Raw genomic sequence first — 23,408 nt, 5'->3', positions numbered from 1 at the left:
CTCCTGCGTTGCTGGGGAAAAAACCTGGGGAGGGACAAATTAACCAGGGAGTTTCAGAGGTCTCTGCTGAAAGTAGAAAGGGTTGGAGATCGGAAGATGTAGCTAGTTGTGGGATCCCGTTTGAGGTAAATTAAATTTCTTTATATAGCACATTTTTAGTCAACTTGCATTGACCCCAAAGTGCTTCACATAATTACATTCACGCACACAGGCAAAGGTGGGTGAAGTGTCTTGCCCAAGGACACACACAGGCAAAGGTGGGTGAAGTGTCTTGCCCAAGGACACAACGACAGTATGCACTCCAAGCGGGATTCGAACCAGCTACCTTCCGGGTGCCAGCCGAACACTTAGCCCATTGTGCCATCTGTCGTCCCAGGTAGCGTAAATCATGGAGTATTATGTGCTGTTTGCAACGGCTGATGGGGTGAAAGGTGAGGACTACGGCGACTGTCCCTATTGCAACGAGGGGAAGCAAGAGCAGAGCTGTGGGATAGAGGTGACCCTTGTGAGGGCCTCACCATCATGGCCTAGTGCAAATTGGAGGAACAGCACCTCATATTTCGCTTGGGCAGCTCACACACCAGTGGTATGAATATTGACTTCTCTAACCGAGTAACCCTTGCCTTCCCTCTCTCTTCATCCCTCCCCCTTCCTAGTTCTCCGATCAGTCTGACTGTCCCCGATTAAATTTTATCACTGTGCTTCGTTGTCACCTTCTCCTAGCTAATGATAATAACCATATAATAACCATATAACAATTACAGCACGGAAACAGGCCATCTCGACCCTTCTAGTCCGTGCCGAACACATAATCTCCCCTAGTCCCATATACCTGCGCTCAGACCATAACCCTCCATTCCTTTCCCATCCATATAACTATCCAATTTATTTTTAAATGATAAAAACGAACCTGCCTCCACCACCTTCACTGGAAGCTCATTCCACACAGCTACCACTCTCTGATTAAAGAAGTTCCCCCTCATGTTACCCCTAAACTTCAGTCCCTTAATTCTCAAGTCATGTCCCCTTGTTTGAATCTTCCCTACTCTCAGTGGGAAAAGCTTTTCCACGTCAACTCTGTCTATCCCTCTCATCATTTTAAAAACCTCTATCAAGTCCCCCCTTAACCTTCTGCGCTCCAAAGAATAAAGCCCTAACTTGTTCAACCTTTCTCTGTAACTTAGTTGCTGAAACCCAGGCAACATTCTAGTAAATCTCCTCTGTACTCTCTCTATTTTGTTGACATCCTTCCTATAATTAGGCGACCAAAATTGTACACCATACTCCAGAATTGGCCTCACCAATGCCTTGTACAATTTTAACATTACATCCCAACTTCTATACTCAATGCTCTGATTTATAAAGGCCAGCACACCAAAAGCTTTCTTTACCACCCTATCTACATGAGATTCCACTTTCAGGGAACTGTGCACAGTTATTCCCAGATCCCTCTGTTCACCTACATTCTTCAATTCCCTACCATTTACCATGTACGTCCTATTTTGATTTGTCCTGCCAAGATGTAGCACCTCACACTTATCAGCATTAAACTCCATCTGCCATCTTTCAGCCCACTCTTCCAACTGGCATAAATCTCTCTGTAGACTTTGAAACTCTACTTCATTACCCGCAACCCCACCTATCTTAGTATCATCTGCATACTTACTAATCCAATTTACCACACCATCGTCCAGATCATTGATGTACATGACAAACAACAGTGGACCCAACACAGATCCCTGTGGCACCCCACTCGTCACTGGCCTCCAACCTGACAAACAACAACAAACAAATGTAAATCTATTCTACATTTTCCTTGATCCTCGCTCCTTTGATGTCAGAAGAAGGGCCTCGACCTGAAACGTCACCAATTCATTCTATCCAGAGATGCTGCCTGTCCCGCTGAGTTACTCCAGCATTTTGCGTCTACGGTGTAAACCTGCATCTGTAGTTCTTTCCTACACAAACGTAAGACTTTTTTGCAGACTCTACAACATATTAATTTAGCAGTTAAACATATTTTACATTCAAAGCATCAATACCTCATTTAGAAAATACATTCCGCGGTGTCCCATACCTCATTGTCTGGATTCGGGATGTTTTCCAGTATCATCTTGGCCTGTTGGAAGTGTTTGCTGGCTGCTATGTACAAGTCAGAAGATTGAGGAGGTGGAGTGTATTTGTTTAGGTCAGACATTTCCTGTTTGACGTAATTTTACAATATTACATAATGAAGACAGGTTAATGAACATTAATTGCGTTAATCTTTACGATCTTATGCTTGGTGGCCCCGGAAATTTGGAAGAGATGAAGTAAATATTTTTAAAATATTCATAAAACATACAGCCCTTGAATATTTTTGTTAATTAATTATTTTAATGAATAAATGTTGTTTTGCAATCAGACCAGATCAGAGGCATTCTAAAGTCTTACAATGCTTCATTCATGTCGATTGAAGGCAAGCTCTGCATCCCCTCCCCTCTCCCACCTCCCTCACCCTGACCCAACCTGACCTCCTGTCAGCATGTTCCAGGGGCAGAGCTACAGCAGTGCGTTGCTGTAGCCTAAATTAATGTTGAGGCCTCACAACATGGCTCCAGGAGACTAACCGTGGGCCCATGTCCCCATACAAAGTTGTGAATAGAACCTGGGGATGAGGTGCATATATGAGCCACCATGCAGAAGATTACCTAAGATGAATTAAATTCCGCCATCACATGTGCACCTTTTCATCACAGGAATCGTGAATGACATAGAGCAATAAAAGAACTATGAGGATTAGAAAAAAAAGAAAATCCACATAAAACAGTGGACAAAATTATTTATTTAAAAACCAAGTTAATTGAATTGAATAGATTTTACAGGCCAAGTATGTATAAATACAAGGAATTTGCCTTGCTGCTTTGCTCGCAAGGATAACAACACGATATACAATTATCAATTAAAAATAAAACATAATTTAAACATGCGAAGAATAAAATAAAATACCAGAGCAAAAGGAGGCTACAGACTTTTGGCTGTCGAGTAGAGCTACATGGAAAAAAGCTGTTTTTATGTCTGGCTGTGGCAGCTATGACAGTCTGGAGTCGCTTCCCAGAGGGAAGTACAAAAGAATGTGGCCAGGGTGAGAGAGTTCAGAGATTATTTTACTCGCTCGCTTCCTGGCCCTTGTAGTTTACAGTTCATCAATGTGGGGGGGGGGGGGGCAGGTTGCAGCCAACAACCTTCTCGGCTGATCCAACGATGCGCTGCAGCCTCCGGATGTCATGCTTGGTGGCTGAGCCAAATCAGACCATGATGGAAACGTTGAGGACAGACTCTATGATGGCAGTATAAAACTGAACCATCATTGCCTGTGGCAGATTGTGTTTTCTCAGCTGCCGCAGGAAGTACATCCTCTGTTGGGCCTTTTTGACTGTGGAGTCGATGGTGGCCTCCCATTTAAGGTCCCTGGAGATGATGGTTCGAAGGAACTTAAATTACTATGGTGTCGCTGATGGCGAGTGGGGGGACCTCTCCTAAAGTCTACAATCAATTCCACTGTCTTGAGAGCATTGAGCTCCAGGTTGTTGCGAAGGCACCAGGACGCCAGCTGTGTCACTTCCTGTCTGTAGGCAGATTCCTCAAAGGTTCAAAGGTTCTTTATTAGTCATATACACCAATTGGTGTAGTGAAATGCTTATTGCCATTGCAGCACATAAAAAAAGAATACAGACATAACAATAATAAGAAATTTAAACATAAAAAACATCCCCCCACAATGGTTCCCATTATGAGGGAAGGCACAATGTCCAGTCCCCATCCCATGTCCACCCTATTTTGTCAGGCCTATTTTGGCCTCCGCAGCCGCCTTTACGGAGGCCCGATGTTCCAGGCCCTTCTCGCCAGATGATGGTGCTCCGGCGTCGGGAGAATCCTCTCAGCAGCTTGGGATGCTTGGAGCGGCCGCTTCCTTACTCGAGACCGCGGCTTCCGAAGCCGACAGGCCGCACTGGATGGAGCTCCACCACTGGTGATCTCGGTGTGAGATCCCAGGCTCCCAATGTTAAGTTCAGCGCAGCCGCCCACGGCTGGCCGCTCCACAGACCCGCAGCTCCGCGATGTTTTTTACCGGCGGTCTCAGTTCACCGGAGTTCCAGCGCGGCGACCCAGGCAAGGCATCGCCCACTCCGCGATAGCGCCCCGGTGCTGTGCCGCCGCCGAAGACAAGGTTCTGGCTGGTCCCGACAGGAAACGCCACTCCAGGCCCGCTGGTAGGCCGCGAGGACAGGTCGAAGTTGCTGCCCGGAGAAAAGCCGCCTCTCCGACCAGGTCGGGACCCTGAAAAGCAGTTACCCCCTTCCCCCCACCCCCCACATAAAAAAGACTAGAGCTCCGAAACAAAACACTTTAGCTCACAATAAATAAAAATTAGATGAAAATACGGACAGCTGCAGGCTGGGCAGCCATACCATACAGGACAACGCCACACATCCTGGATCAGTCCAATCAGGGTTGTATTGTAGCAAACCTGAGAAGCTTGACAGAGGAGTCAGTGGAGGTGCAGTCGTTGGTGTAGAGAGAATAAAGACGAGGAGAGAATACGCCTTTGCTCTTATGCTGAGGGTCAGCAGGTCCAAGATGAGCTTTCCCAGCCTCACATGCTGTTTCCTGTCTGTCAGGAAGTTGGTGATCCACTGACAGAGGGGTTCAGGCACACAGCTTTAAAATGATATCTTTTAGTAGTGCTTCTTAATTAATAACTGAGCCAAACAATCTTATTTCCACAATTAAAATGCAGATTATGTATAAACTACTGTGAAACTCTTAACTTTTGTACTCACCTTAAACTGTAGATAGTGCACTGGTGGTGGAGTAAGAACACCATTGAAAGGAGCAAATCTATGCTCATATCGAACCTGTTCACTATCTAGCTCAAATTTTGGCTTTCTCACTTTTCCATCCATATCAAAGGCTATCATTGTCTGCACAAAAAAGGAAAAATATAAATAATTACAATTCAAAATTGATATTGAACATAACCAATTGTCATAACTATAGAAAACAAGGGAAATAAATGACATATTAAATGCATTAATATGAGGTTCTGGGATCTGAGAGCTGAATCCTCAGCCCGTTCTTGGAAATTTCAGCTATACTGGTACGAGTTTGGGAAATGGCCAGTTTCAGCAATCTGTTTCTGCAGCAATGAGTGACCAAAATTCAAACCAACTGTGTTAACAATGTTATAGCAAGACAGAACCATTGCCAATACTTTACCAGCTCAAGCTAAAGGTTGTCTCTAGCTATTCATATTCTGGCATTTGGTCCAACAGTTTCTATGGCAGAGCGATTGCCCTTGCTAATATTTTCAGGCAAGGAGGACGGTCGGAAATATTTTCTTCTCTTTATCGGTTCTTCTTGTTCTTTCTAATCTATATTTGTGACTCTTCTTGCTTTAGTGACCTTTAAAGCTTGGGGAATTCTGTTTGCTCTCTGTCATAGTAACCTAACATATGTAAAAAATGTCCTTACCTTATACATTCCAGCACACATATTATGATAAGCCTGGCTCAAAGTGATTTCTTTACTTAATGGTCGAACTGTATTTAAGACAAAGAAAGACCAATTAAAAGTAATTAAAAATGCAATTCTTCAGGTCTTATTCTCGAAAGTAAATTAAGCTTGCACATTACTTTAACAAGCTTGCTATAAATGCCATTAAAATTATATTATTACCAAGATATTACCAATAAAGCCAAGCCCACCTTTGCATTAACCCACTGCAGTAATGTGCCCAAATGAAAGGCATAATTAGTTTATTTTAAACACCTTTCTTCTTTTTCTTTGTCTTCTTGCTGCTCCTCCCTTTCTGTTGTTCTTCCATGATCCGTTCTTCTGCCATTTGAGAGGAATCAGCACGGCTCAGTGTGGATATTAACCAAGCATACAGGAATTCTGAAAGGTACCTGCAGAGCAGTATGAAAAATTTAAAATATATATTTTATAAAAACAGGATGCATATTGGGAAGAACTTTTGGATATTTAGTCAAACTAAGCAACATTCAATGGATTTTCACAAAGTACGCAACAAAAAGATAAATGAGCACTGGTTTAAAAAATAGCAAATTGTACTAAATCAGCTAATATTGCGCATATTTTATATTTTTATAACCTATTATTTTTTTATTTTATTTATTACATTACATGTCATTTGAACCTCAATGAGGCTCAAACGAAACTCCGTTTCCACAGCCATACAAGCAAAGACAATTTCCTACAGACATACACACAATTCAATTTACAAAAACATCCATCACAGTGAACCCACTGTGATCGAAGGCAAAGTCTTTTCTCTCCCCTGTTCTCCATTTCTCTCCCGATGTCGAAGCCCCAGGCGGGCGATGATAAGTCCCACGGCCATTTTTAGGCCCCGCTCCCGGTCTAAATGTCACGAAGTTGGAGCCCCCGGCGGGCGCTGGAATGTCCCACGGCCATGAAGCCGCGCTGGGCGATGTACGGCCCCGCTCCGGGTCGTTCCAACCCCGCGACACGGGCTAGAGAAGTCGCGTTGCGGGAGCTCCGGAAAGAGGTCTCTCCACCCAGACCCGCGAGCTCCCGATGTCCCAGTCCACCGGACCTGCGGCTGCAGCTGGAGCCTCCGAGCTACGTGGTCGGGCCGCAGCAGCGAGTCACCACCGCTCCCCACGCTCCGATGCCAGCCAGCCCCACGATGGTAAGTAGTCCACAGCTCCGCAGGCTCCGTGACTGGAGCCTCCAGGTCGTTCAGGCTGGAGGCCGCTCCTCGGTGCTAGGCCCCAACGACAACGGAGACCCGACATGAAAAAGGTCGGGTCTCCCGTACAGGGAAGGGATTTTTACAAAGTTTCCCCCTTCCCCCCCCGCCCCCCCACATATACACAGTCAAAAACACTATTAAAAAATACATTTAACTACATTTAACTAAACAAAAAATTAAAAAAAAGACAGACAGGCTGTAGGGGCCGCTGCAACAGTGAGTCGCGCCACCACCCGAAAATAGAAAATAGGCTTTACTCAAGTCATAATAGGTTCTAAAAATATAAAATATGCGCAATATTAGCTGATTTAGTACAATTTGCTATTTATGCAAGATACAAATTATGCGAGATACAAAAAGGACAAAAAGAACAAGTGGAAACTGCAATTGACTGGAATGAATTTTGACCAAAATTGGGTGGTTATATTCCAATTTTGTAATCTTTGTTTACCTGTGCTTCGGTCATTATGGATATTGAAACAATGAAATGCAAGAAATTTATTTTCCAAAATGTGATCAATGGGATCAACGTCAATTAAAATTTTTTGGATGAGATTTAGTTTAGTTTATAGATACAGTGCAGACACATGTCCTACGGCCCACTGGGTTCTTGCCGATCAGCGATCCCCGCACATTAACACTATCCTGCACATACCAGGGACAATTTATTTACATTTACCAAGCCAATTTACCTACATACCTGTACGTCTGAAGTGCGGGAGGAAACCGAAGATCTCAGAGAAAACCCACGCGGTCATGGGGAGGACACAAACTCTGTACAGACAGCACACATAGTCTGTATCGAACCCGGGTCGCGGCGCTGTAAGGCAGCAACTCTGCCACCGTGCCGCCCAAGATATTTAAGAAAGTTATGGCATATTCCATGGCACTGTACTGACTACTCTGTATCAACTGAAATATTGTAGACATTTATTCAAAACAAACTGGTTTGAATTGGGCATGCTTGGATTAAAAAGAAAAATAATGAAGGAGCAATGTCTTTGGATCCTTCATACTGTTCTTCCATGTACATGAATGTAAGGAGAGCACAATGTTATACAATATGAAATATTCTGAAGGTTTAAACCCATTATCAAATCTGTAGATAATAATCAGATTGTGTTTGCCAAATCCATCTTAGTTACCTGCATAAATTAGTTTGCACACACCTCAGTCCCTCAAAAAAACTTGAAACAGTTAAAGTAATTTATACAAACGACAGAGATTTTAAAATATTTATCATGCTTTTATTTTATATATAGTTCTCTGCCACATTTTACTCTTTAAGTCACATGAGGAATTTCAGAATCAAATTAACCATAGATTGTAATAGTAATTCTATTAAAACTTAAAAACATTTTACTTAAATCAAAATAATACTGAAACTATACCTTTGGAGCAAAATTCACCCCATTTTTCTCAATTGTGCAATGCAATATTTTACTACTTTAATTGTTCACAACTAAGCAGGGTGAAAATCAAATCAATAGCCATAAACATTTTTTATCTGAAAGTAATTGTGCAAAATAAAAACACCTACAATTATATACTTTGATGGTAGTTAATTTTTCATACCAGTACACATAGTAGTACTCATGCATGCTGTAAAGTTCCAATTCAAAGCCACTCAACAGGTATTGGATCATGATCCGAAGGTTATGGTAGAGAATCCAGGTGCCCAAACATGCAAGATGTTGCCTTTGTGGTTCCTGTTTCAGTAACATGCTATGCAGTGCTGCATCCACCTTCTCTGCCTGCAAGCAAGAGTAGATTTTCAAATTAAGTGATAAGTCGGTACCTTGACTGATATATTCCTCATTTTACATGATGTCATCATTAAGCCAATTCCCAAATAAATCGGATAACCTAATAGAATCATAAAGTGATACAGTGGAAACAGGCCCTTCGCCCCAACTTGCACACACCGGCCAACATGTCCCCAGCTACACTAGTCCCACCTGCCTGCGCTTGGTCCATATCCCTCCAAACCCGTCCTGTCCATATATCTATCTAACTCTTAAATGCTGGGATAGTCCCAGCCTCAACTACTTCATCTGGCAGCTTGTTCCATACACCCACCACCCTTTGTGTGAAAAAGTTACCCCTCAGATTCCTATAAAACCTTTTCCCCATCACCTTGAACCTATGTCCTCTGCTCCTCGATTCCCCTACTCTGGGCTAAAGAATCTGTGCATCTACCCGATTTATTCCTCTCATAATTTTATACACCTTTATAAGATCACCCCTCATCCTCCTGCGCTCTAAAGAATAGAGACCCAGCCTACTAGTCCTGGCAACATCTTCGTAAATCTTTTCTGAACCCTTTCAAGCTTGACAATATCTTTCCTATAACATGGTGCCCAGAACTGAACACAATATTCTAAATGCGGTCTCACCAACGTCTTATACAACTGCAACATGACCTCCCAACTTCTATTCTCAATGCTCTGACTGATGAAGGCCAATGTGCCAAAAGCCTTTTTGACCTTATCTACCTGCAACTTCAAGGAACCATGTACCTGCACTCCTAGATCCCTCTGCTCTACAACATTCCCCAGAGGTCTACCCTTCACTGTGTAGGTCCTGCCCTTGTTAGACGTCCCAAAATGCAACACCTCACGCTTCTCTGTATTAAATTCCATCAACCGTTCCTCAGACCACCTGACCAATCGATACAGATCCTGCTGCAATATTTCACAACCATCTTCACTATCTGCAAAACCACCCACTTTTGTATCATCAGCACTTGTTAATCTTCAAGTTCAAGTGAGTTTATTGTCATGTGTCCCTGTATAGGACAATGAAATTCTTGCTTTGCTTAAGCACAATGCCCTGTATGTTATCCAAATCATTGATGTAGATGATAAAAAGTAACGGGCCCAGCCCAGCACCGAAGCCTGAGGCACACCACTAGTCACAGGCCCCCAGTCCGAGAAGCAACCTTCCACCATCACCCTCTACTTCCTTCCATGGAGCCAATTTGCTATCTATTCAGCTATCTCGCCTTGTGTCTATGATTATCGGAAATAATGTTATTAGCTTATTAAAAAGCCTTTTCCCTTCTCTTAGCACTGTTCTACTTTCCCATCTGTTTTCTATATTCTCCATGTTTTTGTATGTGAGGAGATTGTTTTCACTCTTGTTTGGTTAACAATTACATCTAATGTTTACGTGCTAAAGACACTAATTAGCACACCACATGAAAGTAATGCACAGTTCAGACAACTCTGAATGACTTTGGAAGTTTTACTATAAGTGATTACAATATTTCACAAACGTGTGTACTTTCCGATCCCTGCCCTGTGCTTCCTGTATTTGTAGCTTCTTAGGGTGGGGCCTTTCTGAGGTAGTGATCGAGACTGTCTTGGAATAGCAGAGGCAAATTTTAAATAAATAATTCTCACGTAAAAGTCACCCTGTCTGTTCAGAAAGAGAGGTGAACCATTGATCTGTCTGGCTGGGTGTATGGTCCGGTCCCAGAAGTATGTCTGATCTTGCCCCGAGTGGCTTATCACAAATATAGGGGCAAACATTGATAGGGCAATTGTCCTCTGCAAATAGAGTCAGACAGCACGGAAACAGGCCATTTGGCCCAAATCAAGATGCCCCATCTAAGCTAGTTGCCCATCCATTGGTCCATGATTGGCCCATATCCTTCTGCACTTAAAAAACTCTGTCACCTTAACTATTCCCCTCATGATTTTATACACCTCTTTAAAATCGCCCATCAGCTTCCTGCATTCCAAGGAACAAAGTCCTCGCCTGCCCAATATCTCCCTATAGTTCAGCCCCTCGTATTCTGGCAACATCCTTGTAAATCTTTTTTACACACTTTCCAGCTTAATGACTTCCTTCCTATAGCAGGGTGACCAAAACTAAACACTGTTCTCCAAGTGTGGCTATACCAACGTCTTGCACAACTGTAACATAATGTCCCAACTTCTATACTCAAGAGAGAAACAAGGAACTGCAGGTGCTGGTTTATAAACAAAACCAACAACTGTAGCTCCTTGTTTCTCCATTTTACTGCTCCACTGCGAAATCTCCTCAAGATATCCCTACTTTGAAGTTCTCCTCCTCTGACGAATTGTCCTGTCTCTACAGTTTGCTCTGAAATATCCAGAGGTCATAATAGGTTTAATGAAAGACCTCTTAATCTTGTTTTTTGTGGATATTACCTCATCTTGGAGAGTGGCAAATTCCTCCAGAATGTGACCGAGTTTATCTCTTTGCCGAGCTCTGTTATGTCCATGAATCTGGATTAAACTGCAAAATGGCTGCAAACATATAAAAACAGTAAATAGTTTTACTGTTATAAAATCCTCAACTACTGGAATCTGTGCATTTGAGATTCCAGTAACCAGCAGAGGCTTTCTCTCTTAATCCACATTTTAAAAAAATATATATATAAATTATAATTGTACTGTTAGACTTTATACTCTGTTGATTACATTTCTCTTCCTCCCAAAATCACCTCTATCCAAGAGATGGGAAGAACAAAAACCTGGAACACCAATGATATAATCCAAGTGCAAGTCATTTTTTCTTCTTATTCAGTATAGCTTATTGTCTTATCTTTGTTTAGTTAAATGTAGCAAATGACAAATGAAAAATTGTTTTACTGAAAATCACAAGCAAGAACTAAAATGTGATTACTCTAACACAGAAGACAATGTAGCTTCTGTGGCAGAGAATTCCAGAGATTCACCACTCTCTGTGTGAAACATTTTTCACACAGAGAGTGGTGAATCTCTGGAATTCTCTGCCACAGAAGGTAGTTAAGGCCAGTTCATTGGCTATATTTAAGAGGGAGTTAGATGTGGCCCTTGTGGCTAAAGGGATCAGGGGGTATGGAGAGAAGGCGGGTACAGGATACCGAGTTGGATGATCAGCCATGATCATATTGAATGGCGGTGCAGGCTCGAAGGGCCGAATGGCCTACTCCTGCACCTATTTTCTATGTTTCTATGTAGCCTTAAGTTTTTGATGCAACGCTATTTGCCATCAAACAGGGTGCCTTGATTTCCAAAAGTACCAAACCAGTACTAATCTCTATATAAAAAACTCTTACATACAGATGTCAAGACAGAAAATAAACTTTGAGAATATTCTGATTTATAAAATTACTCATGAGATATTCCTATATTTTTGAATACCTACGTACATAAACATCATAATCTAGAAACAAAGCAACTCATTTATATTCTCTTTCCATAGTAATACTAAAAAGGATTTGTTTGATTTAACTGCTCATAAAAATTGATAATGTTCTGAAGAATACAGATTTACCAAATGTTATTAAATGGAAATTGATTTTTTTTGTGAAGAACAAAAAATGCTGAAGTAACTAAGCAGGTCAGGCAGCATCTCTCAAGTACATGGGTAGGCGAAGTTTTGGGTCGAGATCCCTCTTCAGACTGATTTTTTTTGTTGGGCTCTGTCAAACAATTTCACTGGATATTAATGCCACATGTTTTAAATGAAATAAAAATGACAGCTAACTAGGTTAGCTTTACAAGTTAATGCTGAGCACAGGTCAAATGTTTCAAACTTAATATCTGATCCATTCCAATTATATAATTCTATTCAGTCCAGCAGAATGGCCAGTTCCTGCTTCTCATACTTAGCTACAGATTCCTACTGGAAAACCGTGTAACATTTGGATTACAGAATGGGAGTGATTCTAACCTCCCACCACACTCCTCTGTCCATGCATATGAGACACATAAACAAACATGTGTGCGCTTGCCCGTACACTTGCCCAATAAAACAGTTCATTGACATTCATTTTTTAGTCTTGTACATGAAGAAAGTTGCTTAGGTTGCTTAAGCAAAAGCCTGTCCATGTCCAAGAAATATTTAAGAAACAATTTGGAAGGAGACACCAGAAGCAACAGAAGGAATTTTTAATGATCATTGTGAACAGTATGAACTTAAAAAAAGTCTGTTACCACAATATTTGAAGAAAATGTATTATTAAACATTCTAAGTGAAATGATTAATAAAGAACCATTCTCTAATAAAACCATTGATGATTACTTACCCTTACACAGTGAGTAACAAACGAGTCAATGTAATCTTTAGCTTGATGATTATTATAAAGGCAACACCTGAAATTACCAAAGATGAATGATTAGTGTCACTCTATTTTTACAATTCAAGATTCAAGTTCTTATGGTAGTGGTTCAAAGTTCACAAACACCTTACTTGATGTGGTTGTTAAACTAACTATTATTTTCTTAATATAAAGTTACATATCCAAAAATAAAAAGCTGCTGGAAAATTCCAAAATGTAATCATTGCTGATATTGCAAAGCAAGCGTTGTCTGCGGAGGGCGCTCAGCATCGCCAAGGACTGCTCTCACCCCAACCATGGACTGTTTACCCTCCTACCATCCGGGAGGCGCTACAGGTCTCTCCGTTGCCGAACCAGCAGGTCCAGGAACAGCTTCTTCCCGGCGGCTGTCACTCTACTCAACAACGTACCTCGGTGACTGCCAATCACCCCCCCACCCCCCGGACACTTATTATCACTTATTATTATTTATTTAAATCATTTGCTATGTCGCTCTTCCAGGGAGATGCTAAATGCATTTCGTTGTCTCTGTACTGTACACTGACAATGACAATTAAAATTGAATCTGAATATTGTATAGCTGATCTTTTAATATCCAAAGATAGTTTAGAAACATTGTCTTATATCATCTCACATCACATGTTAATAAACAAACAACAATTGTCTTCTAAATTTAGATTTTGATTCAACAAAATGGTCTGACTAGCTAAATACTTCTTGAGTAGGGACTTGTTTGAACAGTATACTATCAAGGTATTTGATGTGTACTATTGCTTTAGTGAAACACCACTTTATCATAATGAGGACCATTGTTCTATAATATAATAAAAAACTTTCTCTTTCCTCTACTTGAAGATGATAACTGGTTGGGGCTTCAGTTGCGTAGTACCTCCAAGTTGGATTTGTCAAGTGGAAGTCCAAGAGGGTGGAGTTTCAAGCAAGTGTTACCAGGCTTTGACAGGTTTGCTGGATGGATGTCAGTGCAATTGAAAGCATGGCTTCCAATTGGATAGGGAGCACCCTGTTAAGAGGCAAATGGACCAGATAGTTCTGGTGCATAATCTCAGGGTAGGGAGTGGTTCAAAGGTACAGGAGCTGGGTTTACTGTGCAGGGTGGGAAGAAGGATTCCGGCTCATCCTGGCTCACAAGGAATTCTATGAGGCACTTACCTTCTCCCCACATTGTTCTTGCCTCAATGCAGCTGCTGGCTTCCCCAAGGCCTAGGAAATTCTGCTGTGCACAGTAAATCTGCAATGCAGATCAAATCAGAGTCCTCCAACCTAATTAAATATAGTTAACATGCCAACCCATTATCTGAGAGTGCCCCCAACCACCCTCACCATTACCACACCCTTGTTCCACCTCTATTGAATCAAAATCTCCAGGTTGAGCCCATCTTCTGGTCATGCCCAGATTCACTCATTTAATTCCAAATCAAACTCCACTTTCATTCTTAAACTCCAGCAGCTCCTTTCAGAGTTTGATAGCCCCTTCCATAACTGATGATGTCACTCCTGCACTCAACATAACCTCACATTTGGAAAGGTCTCAAATAAGGGCAATAAGTTATTCTCCTCCCTTGTTGTTGAGGAGGAACTCAGTGATTAATGACAGTTCCCCAGGTCCAGTCAGGTTAGCACAGTGGATTTTGAAGGTAGAGGGTCAATATTTGTGTCAGTGAATGGCAGGTTCTTAGTCGCAAGTAATATTTCTCTTTAGTGGACTAGGCTTATGCCTATTGGTAGAATTTCAAAATCTACTAATCATGCCAAATCTTTATAGCAAGTATTAGTAATTAATGGGCAGCACGGTGGCGCTGCGGTAGAGTTGCTGCCTTACAGCGAATGCAGCGCCGGAGACCCAGGTTCGAGCCCGACTACGGGTGCTGTCTGTACGGAGTTTGTACGTTCTCTCCGTGACCTGCATGGGTTTTCTCAGAGATCTTCGGTTTCTGGGTTTTCTCAGAGATCTTCGGTTTCCTCCAACACTCCAAAGACGTACAGGTGTGTAGGTTAATTGGCTTGGTAAATGTAAAAATTGTCCCTAGTAGGCGTAGGACAGGATTAATATGCGGGGATTGCTGGTCGGCGTGGACCCGGTGGGCCGAAGGGCCTGTTTCTGCGCTACATCTCTAAACTAAATTAAACTAATAGAAAATTAACAAATCCTGTTAGAAGAAAATGTCGGATTTAGTTGACTCCAGCGACTAGTTACATCAATACCTGATACAATAATACTGACCAGCTTGAGTAGCCTTGAACAATATCCTTATTACCTACTGCTATAGCAAATAAAACAATTGCGACAGAATCCAGCTGTGCAATCCAGTAATATTCCAACGGCTGTTAACCATCAAATAAAATAGTGAAATATATATGAAGATAAAATTCTTCCAAGAATCAATCAAAATGTCACAAATAAAAAACTTAGCTATGCAGCAGAAAATTCACATTCTACTCAAAATTCCAACTAATGCAGTGTTAAGAAATTTGTGTAGATATACATTTGTTTGCATATTTATATCCAGCTCTATTTAACCTTGGAAAATGATAAAAGGCAAAAAGGAATAGTATTACTAGAATGCATTCCAAGATAATATCATTACCAAGCTTGCTATGATTGGGCTTTCAACACTTAAAAAACATATGGTGTCACAGTTTATATGTTAACACATCACGTATTCTAGTTGTTAGGAGGCAATATTGAAGTAATAATTTTCTCTGATGGAATTAGGAAAATGAAATACGAAAAATGGTGGCTTTGATGAAATTTGTTAACCCATATGGAAGAGATGCTAAGCAGAATGTCAAAAGCATATACTGGAAATCTGAAAGAAAACCAGAAAATGCTGAAATAATCAGCAGCTCATGCATTATCTACAAAGAGAGAACAAGTTTAATATTTAACTCAATAACCTTTCATAAAACTAGCCAGAATTGAGAGTGAACCTGCCTGCATACCAAGGATCAAAATTAATCTGTTTTTTTAAATGTAAGACGACAAGCAAGAAATCCAAAAAACTGTAGATACTGGAAATATGAAAAAGCTAAGCATCCTGGCAAATCTTCCACCTAAAATGTTGAAAGATTTTCTTTCCACAAAAGCTTCTTGACCTGCTGACAGGCACGTGCCATGAGTAATTGCTCAGGGTAGGCAGTCAGCTGCTTTAAAAAAAATCTTAAACCGCGTATGCGCAGATTGTTTTCCTCTCCGTAAGCTGTCAGTCGACTTTTATAAAGTAATTTGTCTTCAAAAGCCATATATCTTAATAAAGTACCGTATTTCCCGGCAATGAAGATGCACCTGCGTCGAAGACGCACCCCCATTTTGAGATGCTAAATTTTGATAAAAGGCTGGCGGGACATAGAGTTTCTCACGCTAAAAAAAATAAATAAAATAAAAATAAAGAAAGTAACAATTCAATTTGCCCAAGGCTTCCAAACCTCCTCCATTCTGAATTACTGAATGGGTGGGGGGTGGAGGGTGACGGCAGGTGGAGGGAGATGGTGGGAAAAACGGGAGCACACCAGGACAAATTGAATCAGTTGTGATCTTATTGAATGACAATACTAGTTCAAGGGACCAATTGGGGGAGATTTTCTTTCACAGCGTGTGGGGAGTCTGGCCCAGTACAGCACGGGCAGGAGCATTGAGAAGGAGGGGGTCAGGGATCATACCAGCAACTCACTCACCGCTGCCGTGGTGCTCCGGGCGCGGAGCCACTGCATTGTGGCCGGGGAGGGAAGTCGCTCGGGTGGCTGCGAGCGGCCGCTGGGACCTCAGTGCCTTCTGCCGGCCCGCTCACCTCTGGCCGTGCTCTCTGTCTGAAAACCTCTCTTGCCGCTCGCTGGTCTCGCTCATGGCAGCCGCTTCTCGCAAATCCTTAAAATCAGACTGCCGCCAGGAGCAGGACATGGCCTCACTTGCTGCGCTGGGTGATACTGCATGGCATTCACTGCCCGGTCCGTGTCTTTCAATGTAGACCGGATCAAGAGCGGGTCAGCGGGCGATGGATAACAGGACAGCGGGCGATGGATAACAGGACAGCGGGCGATGGAGCTTACTCCTGTGTCAGCGCGATCAAGGGACCAATAGAGGTTACTCGCGCTGATACAGGAGTAAGCTCCATAGTCCGCTGGCCAGCTCTTGAGCTGGTCCCCTCACTGTCCGGCCTACATTGGAAGACACGGACGGGGCATTGAATGCCATGCAGTATCATCCAGCGCAGCAAGTAAAGCCAGGTCCTGCTCCCGGCAGAAGTCGGAATTTAAGGATTTGTGGGAAGCGGCTTACATGAGCAAGGCTGGCGAGCGGCAGGAGAGAGGTTTTCAGACGGAGAGCACTGAGAGATGAGTGGGCCGGCAGAAGGCGCTGAGGTGGCGGCCGGTTCCGCTGTCCGGTCCCGGCGGCCACAATAAGGTGAGTGCAGCGGCAAGTGAGTTGCTGGCATGATCCCTGATCCCCTCCTTCTCAACGCTCCTGCCCTTCATGCAACTTTACCTCTGGTCAGACTCCCCACACGCTGTGAAAGGTACTCTCCCCCGCCCCCACCCTCCCCTCCACCACCCCCACCCTCCCCCCCACCACCCCTGCGGCGCTGTCTGTTTACAGCCGCTTCCCACTTTACAGTCGCTTCCCATCAGCTGCCAGCAATGAGGGATGGACTTGGCTATTCCTCAGTACAGCAACATCGTTCTTGATGTTGCTGTACTAGGGGTTAGCCAAGTCTATCTTTCTTGGCTGACAACCTAACCTTCGACCTCTCCGGAAGTGGCGGCGCTGCGAACGGCTGCGCTCGCCTGCAGTCCGTTTGTCTTTACTTTTTTGTGTTGTTTTTTTTCGTTTTGTGTAGTTGCGTTTTTGGTTTTTAGGTTGTGTTTACGTGGGGGGGGGGGGGGGGGGATGAAACGGGGTTTGCTGTCTCTCCCTTGGGGGGAATACTACTTTTTCGTCGTATCCCCCCTCTCTGCCTCCGTCTGCGCTGAGGCCTAATGGCGGAGCTGGCGACCTCGGGACTCCGGAGGCAGCCTGTCAGGACTTGCCCTGGGCTCGCTCCCGTGAGGGCGGCCCAGCTCGGGGCTGGAACTGCGCTCCCGTGAGGACGGCCTGGCGAGGGGCCGAGACTCTCCCGTGAGGGGCTGTGGCACTCCCGTCAGAGTGGCCCAGCCCGAGGGAGAACGGCACTCCCGTTGGAGTGGCCCAGCCCGAGGGAGGAACGGCACTCCCGTCGGAGTGGCCCAGCCCGAGGGAGGAACGGCACTCCCGTCGGAGTGGCCCAGCCCGAGGGAGAACGGCACTCCCGTCGGAGTGGCCCAGCCCGAGGGAGGAACGGCACTCCCGTCGGAGTGGCCCAGCCCGAGGGAGGAACGGCACTCACGTGAGGGCGATCCGGCTCGGGGCTGGAACGGTGCTCCGGTGGCTGGGACGGCGTTCTGGCGGCGGTGACCTGAGTCCTGGGTTCAGCCGTGGGCCAGCGGCTGCGTATGCTGGACTGGAGGGCGGCAGCTTCGACCACCCCCAGGCCGCGGTGTTTGAGCCGGCCCGTTGCGGGGTTCGGTGAGCCGCGGGACTGTTGTGCCATCGCCCGGTGGGGAATCGCCTCAGCGCAGAGGGAGAAGAGGAGGGAAGAGACAGTAACCCTAAGATTTTTTTGCCTCCACCACAGTGAGGAGATGCTTGGTGGATACACTGTGGTGGTGTTAATTTGTGTTTACTGTTGTTTATTATTGTATGATGTATGTATGACTGCAGGCACGAAATTTCGTTCAGACCGTAAGGTCTGAATGACAAAAAAGGGATTCAATTCAATTCAATCAATAAATGCAGGTAAATTTTCATGCCTTATTTTTGGGTAAAAAAATAGCGTCTTCATTGCCGGGAAATACGGTATTTATAAACATATAGCTCAAAGAAATTTACGTACCACATTTTTTGTACACAAACTCCATTCTTCTCTCTTTGTTTCTTTATATACTCTTAAGATAATGACAATCCATGTTTGAAAAACCCACCAAGAAACTTGCGCTGCGCGTGCGCAGTAGGCTGCTGCGAAGCACATGCACGCAGTCCACGGTGCAAAGGCAGAATTTCGCGTATTACATGTACTGCAGGTGAAAGACACGGGAGATTTATGCCTACCCAAGAGATCGATCTCTTATGTAGGCATAATTCTCCCGTGCCTTTACTATTTATATTTAATAATTACCATTTTATAATTTTAGTCAGGGTAGGCAGTGCCTACCTTGCCTACCCTGACGGCACGTGCCTGCCTGCTGTGCACTTCCAGCACTTTCTGTCTTTGTTCCACAGCTTAAAGTATAGATTATACAATAACGTATTGCATTTTTGAAATCAATCTGCGATGGAACAGTTTTAATACAAAAAAGTATTTGTCCATAATGCAGCTCATGCTAGAAAATGGGAAGAATACTGCTCTTTAGAAAGGTTACAATATTTTATTTACTCACTTGGATGAAAGCACAGGAGGACTGACAAAGTATTTCAAAGCATCTTTTATCATGTCCTGCATCAAATGTGTACCAAATACCTTCTTATTATCCACCAAGAATGTTGCCTGTAAAATAAATATTGTGACTATACCCTCTCTGCTACTAACAACTATATCTATTCTTAGTTTTAAGGATGTTTATTCAAAATGAAAAATTTGCTTTGAAAATGTGCAAATAATCTAATAGTTTAAATGTATCTCAAAAATGTTCAATGAAAACAGTTGTATTATATGCTTAACTTTTAACATTTAAAAAATATTAATATGCTTGTTTTTGATAAACAACTATAAAGAATAAAATCATTAGGACAGTCCAAACTGAACAAAAGCATACATACATACCTGCAACAAAGATCTCGAGAGGACACAAGGTGATTGTTCACTAAATTCACAGAAGAAGTCCTACAAAATAAAGCTTTTTTTTTTAAATTACTAACATCCTGATATAGTGTCCCTTTAAAAAAACTATCTTAATATATTAATAGCATAACTTTTATGGAATGTCTTTCTGAATATTGCAAAATTCTTAAAAGAACTTTGGAGATATTATTTCCATTTGTTTTAAAACAACATTGTTTATCAAACAAAATGTAGGGAAAATTGACGAGGTCATTCAGTAAATGTGAAGAGAAAAGTTATTAATTTAACAGTAAACATTCTTAAAGAGTGAAATTTAAACTAGCATTGGCTGTGTATCCAATCTATAATTACTATGTTGTTGTGCAGTCTGTGAACCACTATTACCAAATAAATGAAAAATAAATCGCAGTTATCTGGACATAATAGAAATCTTGCACTTACCAAAATATTATGCAAATTTGTCAAGTTCACAACCTCACAGACCATTTTTATTCGCTCTATAAGTTTAGCAAAATAGTTGACCATATCTTCCCGTTTTATAATTTTTGCATAGCGAGGAAACGTCGGAGGAAGCAATCTTTGATTGACTAGAGGTTCAAATCCCATCATTATCGGGTGATCTAGCAAACAAAAGTGTACGATCATTGTCTTAGCTTCATATATTCTTAGTTCGAAAACATAATTGAAAGCTTAAAACTGAAAATAGTAAGATATTATTCTCATGTACTAACCTAGGAAGCTTTAGGTAAACAGGAACACTTCACATTTAGGATCAACAGACCAAGATAAATGCACGTTCCAAACAGTCATTGAGTTCATTAGCCAAATTACACCATGATATGACACAGTACACACTGAGGAAGTCATTTTACACCCAAGATCATGAGCCAATAATTTGCCCAAAAAAAAGCAAATGAGTTGCATGTTTTGGATAATTTTCTTAAAGTAGCACAGTTTTATTATTCAGGTAATGAAAATGGGCATGATTGGTTCAATATTATTTCATTCTTGATATTGAAATACCTATCGAAAACAAAATAGAAAAAAAATAGCACTTTCCCTTCTCTTGATATGCTAGCATTTTCAACATCCTTTTTAGTCAAAGAAAAGAGTTCTTAAAAATATGATGCACAATTATAGTGTGCAAAATATTTATTACCTCCTTTTGTAGTATCATTTTGGGCCTGAATACCATGGTGGATAGAATTTTGTATAGCAGGTAGAAGATCTGCAGCTTGGGTCATAAGCTTCTGAGCTTCACTCACCGCACTCATCTATTACATTAATAAAAAAACAAATGAACAAAATTCAGTTACAATCTTTATTTTCCTTTCAAGCGTTGCTTACGATACCACTGATCTTTCCGAAAAGAAACACCGTGCAATGCTCCAAAACCAATGAAAGAATATAGATTCTATCGTAATTCTACCATGCTATTATGCAGCTAATTGGCAAGTAGTAAATTACACACAATGTGGGGGATCATTTTCCATCCTCTACATAGTCAAGACTCAAGAGTGTTTTATTGTCATGTGTCCCAGACGGGACAATGAAATTCTTACTTGCTGCAGCACAACAGAATATGTGAATATGTAAACATTGTATATAACGGGGAAAAAAAGAAAATGTTCAATAAATAACAAATATAGTACAAATAATAATATAGTCTTTTGCAGTTCAGAGCTCATAGCTTATTCGTTATGTTTAATAGCATGATGGCTGTGGGGAATTAGCAGTTCCTGAACCTGGCATTGTAGTCTTCAGGCTCCTGTACCTTCTTCCTGATGGCAGTGGTGAGATAAGTGTGTGGCCAGGATGGTGTGGGTCCTTAGTGTTCAAAAGGGAACTGCAGATGCTGGAATATCGAAGGTACACAAAATTGCTGGGGAAACTCAGCGGGTGCAGCAGCATCTATGGAGCGAAGGAAATAGGCGACGTTTCGGGCCGAAACCCTTCTTCAGACTGATGGGGGGTGGGGAAAGAAAGAAGGAAAAGGGGAGGAGGAGGAGGAGCCCGAGGGCGGGCGGATGGGAGGGTGGGAGGAGACAGCTAGAGGGTTAAGGAAGGGAAGGAGACAGCACGGGCTAGCCAAATTGGGAGAATTCAATGTTAATGCCATAAGGACGCAAGGACCCCAGACGGAATATGAGGTGCTGTTCCTCCAATTTCCGCTGTTGCTCACTCTGGCAATGGAGGAGACCCAGGACAGAGAGGTCGGATTGGGAATGGGAGGGGGAGTTGAAGTGCTGAGCCACCGGGAGGTCAGGTAGGTTATTGCGGACTGAGCGGAGGTGTTCGGCGAAACGATCGCCCAACCTACGCTTGGTCTCACCGATGTAAATCAGCTGACATCTAGAGCAGCGGATGCAGTAGATGAGGTTGGAGGAGATACAGGGGAACCTTTGTCGCACCTGGAACGACTGCTTGGGACCTTGAATGGAGTCGAGGGGGGAGGTGAAGGGACAGGTGTTGCATTTCTTGCGGTTGCAACGGAAAGTGCCCGGGGAGGGGGTGGTGCGGGAGGGAAGGGAAGAATTGACGAGGGAGTTGCGGAGGGAGCGGTCTTTGCGGAAGGCAGACATGGGGGGAGATGGGAAGATGTGGTGAGTGGTGGGGTCACGTTGGAGGTGGCGGAAATGGCGGAGGATTATGTGTTGTATTTGCCGGCTGGTGGGGTGAAAGGTGTGGACCAGAGGGACTCTGCCCTTGTTGCGTGTGGGTCCTTGATGATTTTGGCTGCCTTTTTGAGGCAGCGAATACGATAGATCCCTTCGACGGTGCAGAGATCAAAGCCGATGATGACCTGGGCAGTGGTCACAACATTTTTAGTCTTTTTCGCTCCTGGACGTTCAAGTTGCCGAACCAGGCCACGATGCAACCAGTCAGAATGCTCTCTACCGTGCACCTGTAGAAGTTTTGGCAAATCCTCTTCGACATACCGAATCTCCGTAATCTTCTCAAGAAGTAGAGTCGCTGATGTGCCTTCTTTATAATTGCATCGGTGTGCTGGGTCCAGGAAAGATCTTCTGATAAATGCACGCCCAGGAATTTGAAGTTGTTGACCATCTCCACCATCGTCCCGTTGATATAGACAGGATTGTGTTTCCTCATCATTCCCCAATAAAGTCCACAATCAGTTCCTTGGTCTTACTGATATTGAGAGCCAGGTTGTTGTGCTGGCACCATTTGGTCAGTCGGTCAATCTCACTTCTATAATCTGACTCGTCCCTATCTGTGATTCATCCAACCACTGTGGTGTCATCGGCGAACTTGATGATGGAGTTTGCACTATGACCGGCTACGCAGTCATGGGTATAGAGCGAGTAAAGCAGGGGGCTGAGCACGCAGCCTTGAGGTGCTCCCTAATTGTTACTGAGGATGAAGTGGTTCCTCCTATTCGAACAGACTGTGATCTGTGGATGAGGAAGTCGAGGATCCAATTGCAGAGGGTTGCGCAGAGGCCCAGTTCCATGAGCTTGGCAACCAGTTTGGAAGGGAAGATGGTATTAAACGCCGAGCTGTAGTCCATTAACAACAGCCTGACGTAGGTGTTTTTATTGTCCAAGCGGTCCAGCACGGAGTGGAGAGCCAGTGAAATTGCATCTACGGTTGACCCGTTGTGGCAGTATGCGAACTGTAATTGGTCAAGGTTCTTGTCGAGGTAGGAGTTGATGTGCACCATAAC

The 23,408-nt window shown here is 43.2% G+C and overlaps 1 protein-coding gene across 4 annotated transcripts in view; it reads right to left on the bottom strand.

Moving 5' to 3' along the window:
* The window catches only part of naa35 (N-alpha-acetyltransferase 35, NatC auxiliary subunit), a 63,485-nt gene that overhangs the window by 4,706 nt on the left and 35,371 nt on the right, over positions 1-23,408 (bottom strand). For 2 of the 4 annotated variants that reach the window (XM_033017672.1, XM_033017673.1), the window contains exons 11-21: positions 20,883-20,997; positions 20,165-20,343; positions 19,706-19,765; positions 19,323-19,429; positions 12,822-12,888; positions 10,957-11,055; positions 8,354-8,532; positions 5,812-5,948; positions 5,515-5,582; positions 4,824-4,964; positions 2,075-2,200 (exon numbers count right to left, since the gene is read on the bottom strand). In XM_033017672.1, coding sequence (XP_032873563.1) covers positions 2,075-2,200; positions 4,824-4,964; positions 5,515-5,582; positions 5,812-5,948; positions 8,354-8,532; positions 10,957-11,055; positions 12,822-12,888; positions 19,323-19,429; positions 19,706-19,765; positions 20,165-20,343; positions 20,883-20,997 — 1,278 coding nt within the window. The remainder of the gene's footprint in view (positions 1-2,074; positions 2,201-4,823; positions 4,965-5,514; positions 5,583-5,811; positions 5,949-8,353; positions 8,533-10,956; positions 11,056-12,821; positions 12,889-19,322; positions 19,430-19,705; positions 19,766-20,164; positions 20,344-20,882; positions 20,998-23,408) is intronic. The other 2 variants (XM_033017670.1, XM_033017671.1) reach the window with 1 other exon arrangement.

This window comes from Amblyraja radiata, chromosome 3 (assembly GCF_010909765.2).
Source record: "Amblyraja radiata isolate CabotCenter1 chromosome 3, sAmbRad1.1.pri, whole genome shotgun sequence".
Lineage (NCBI taxonomy): Eukaryota > Metazoa > Chordata > Chondrichthyes > Rajiformes > Rajidae > Amblyraja > Amblyraja radiata.
Note: the sequence above shows the minus strand (reverse complement) of the source record. Positions and strands in the feature narration are given on the sequence as shown.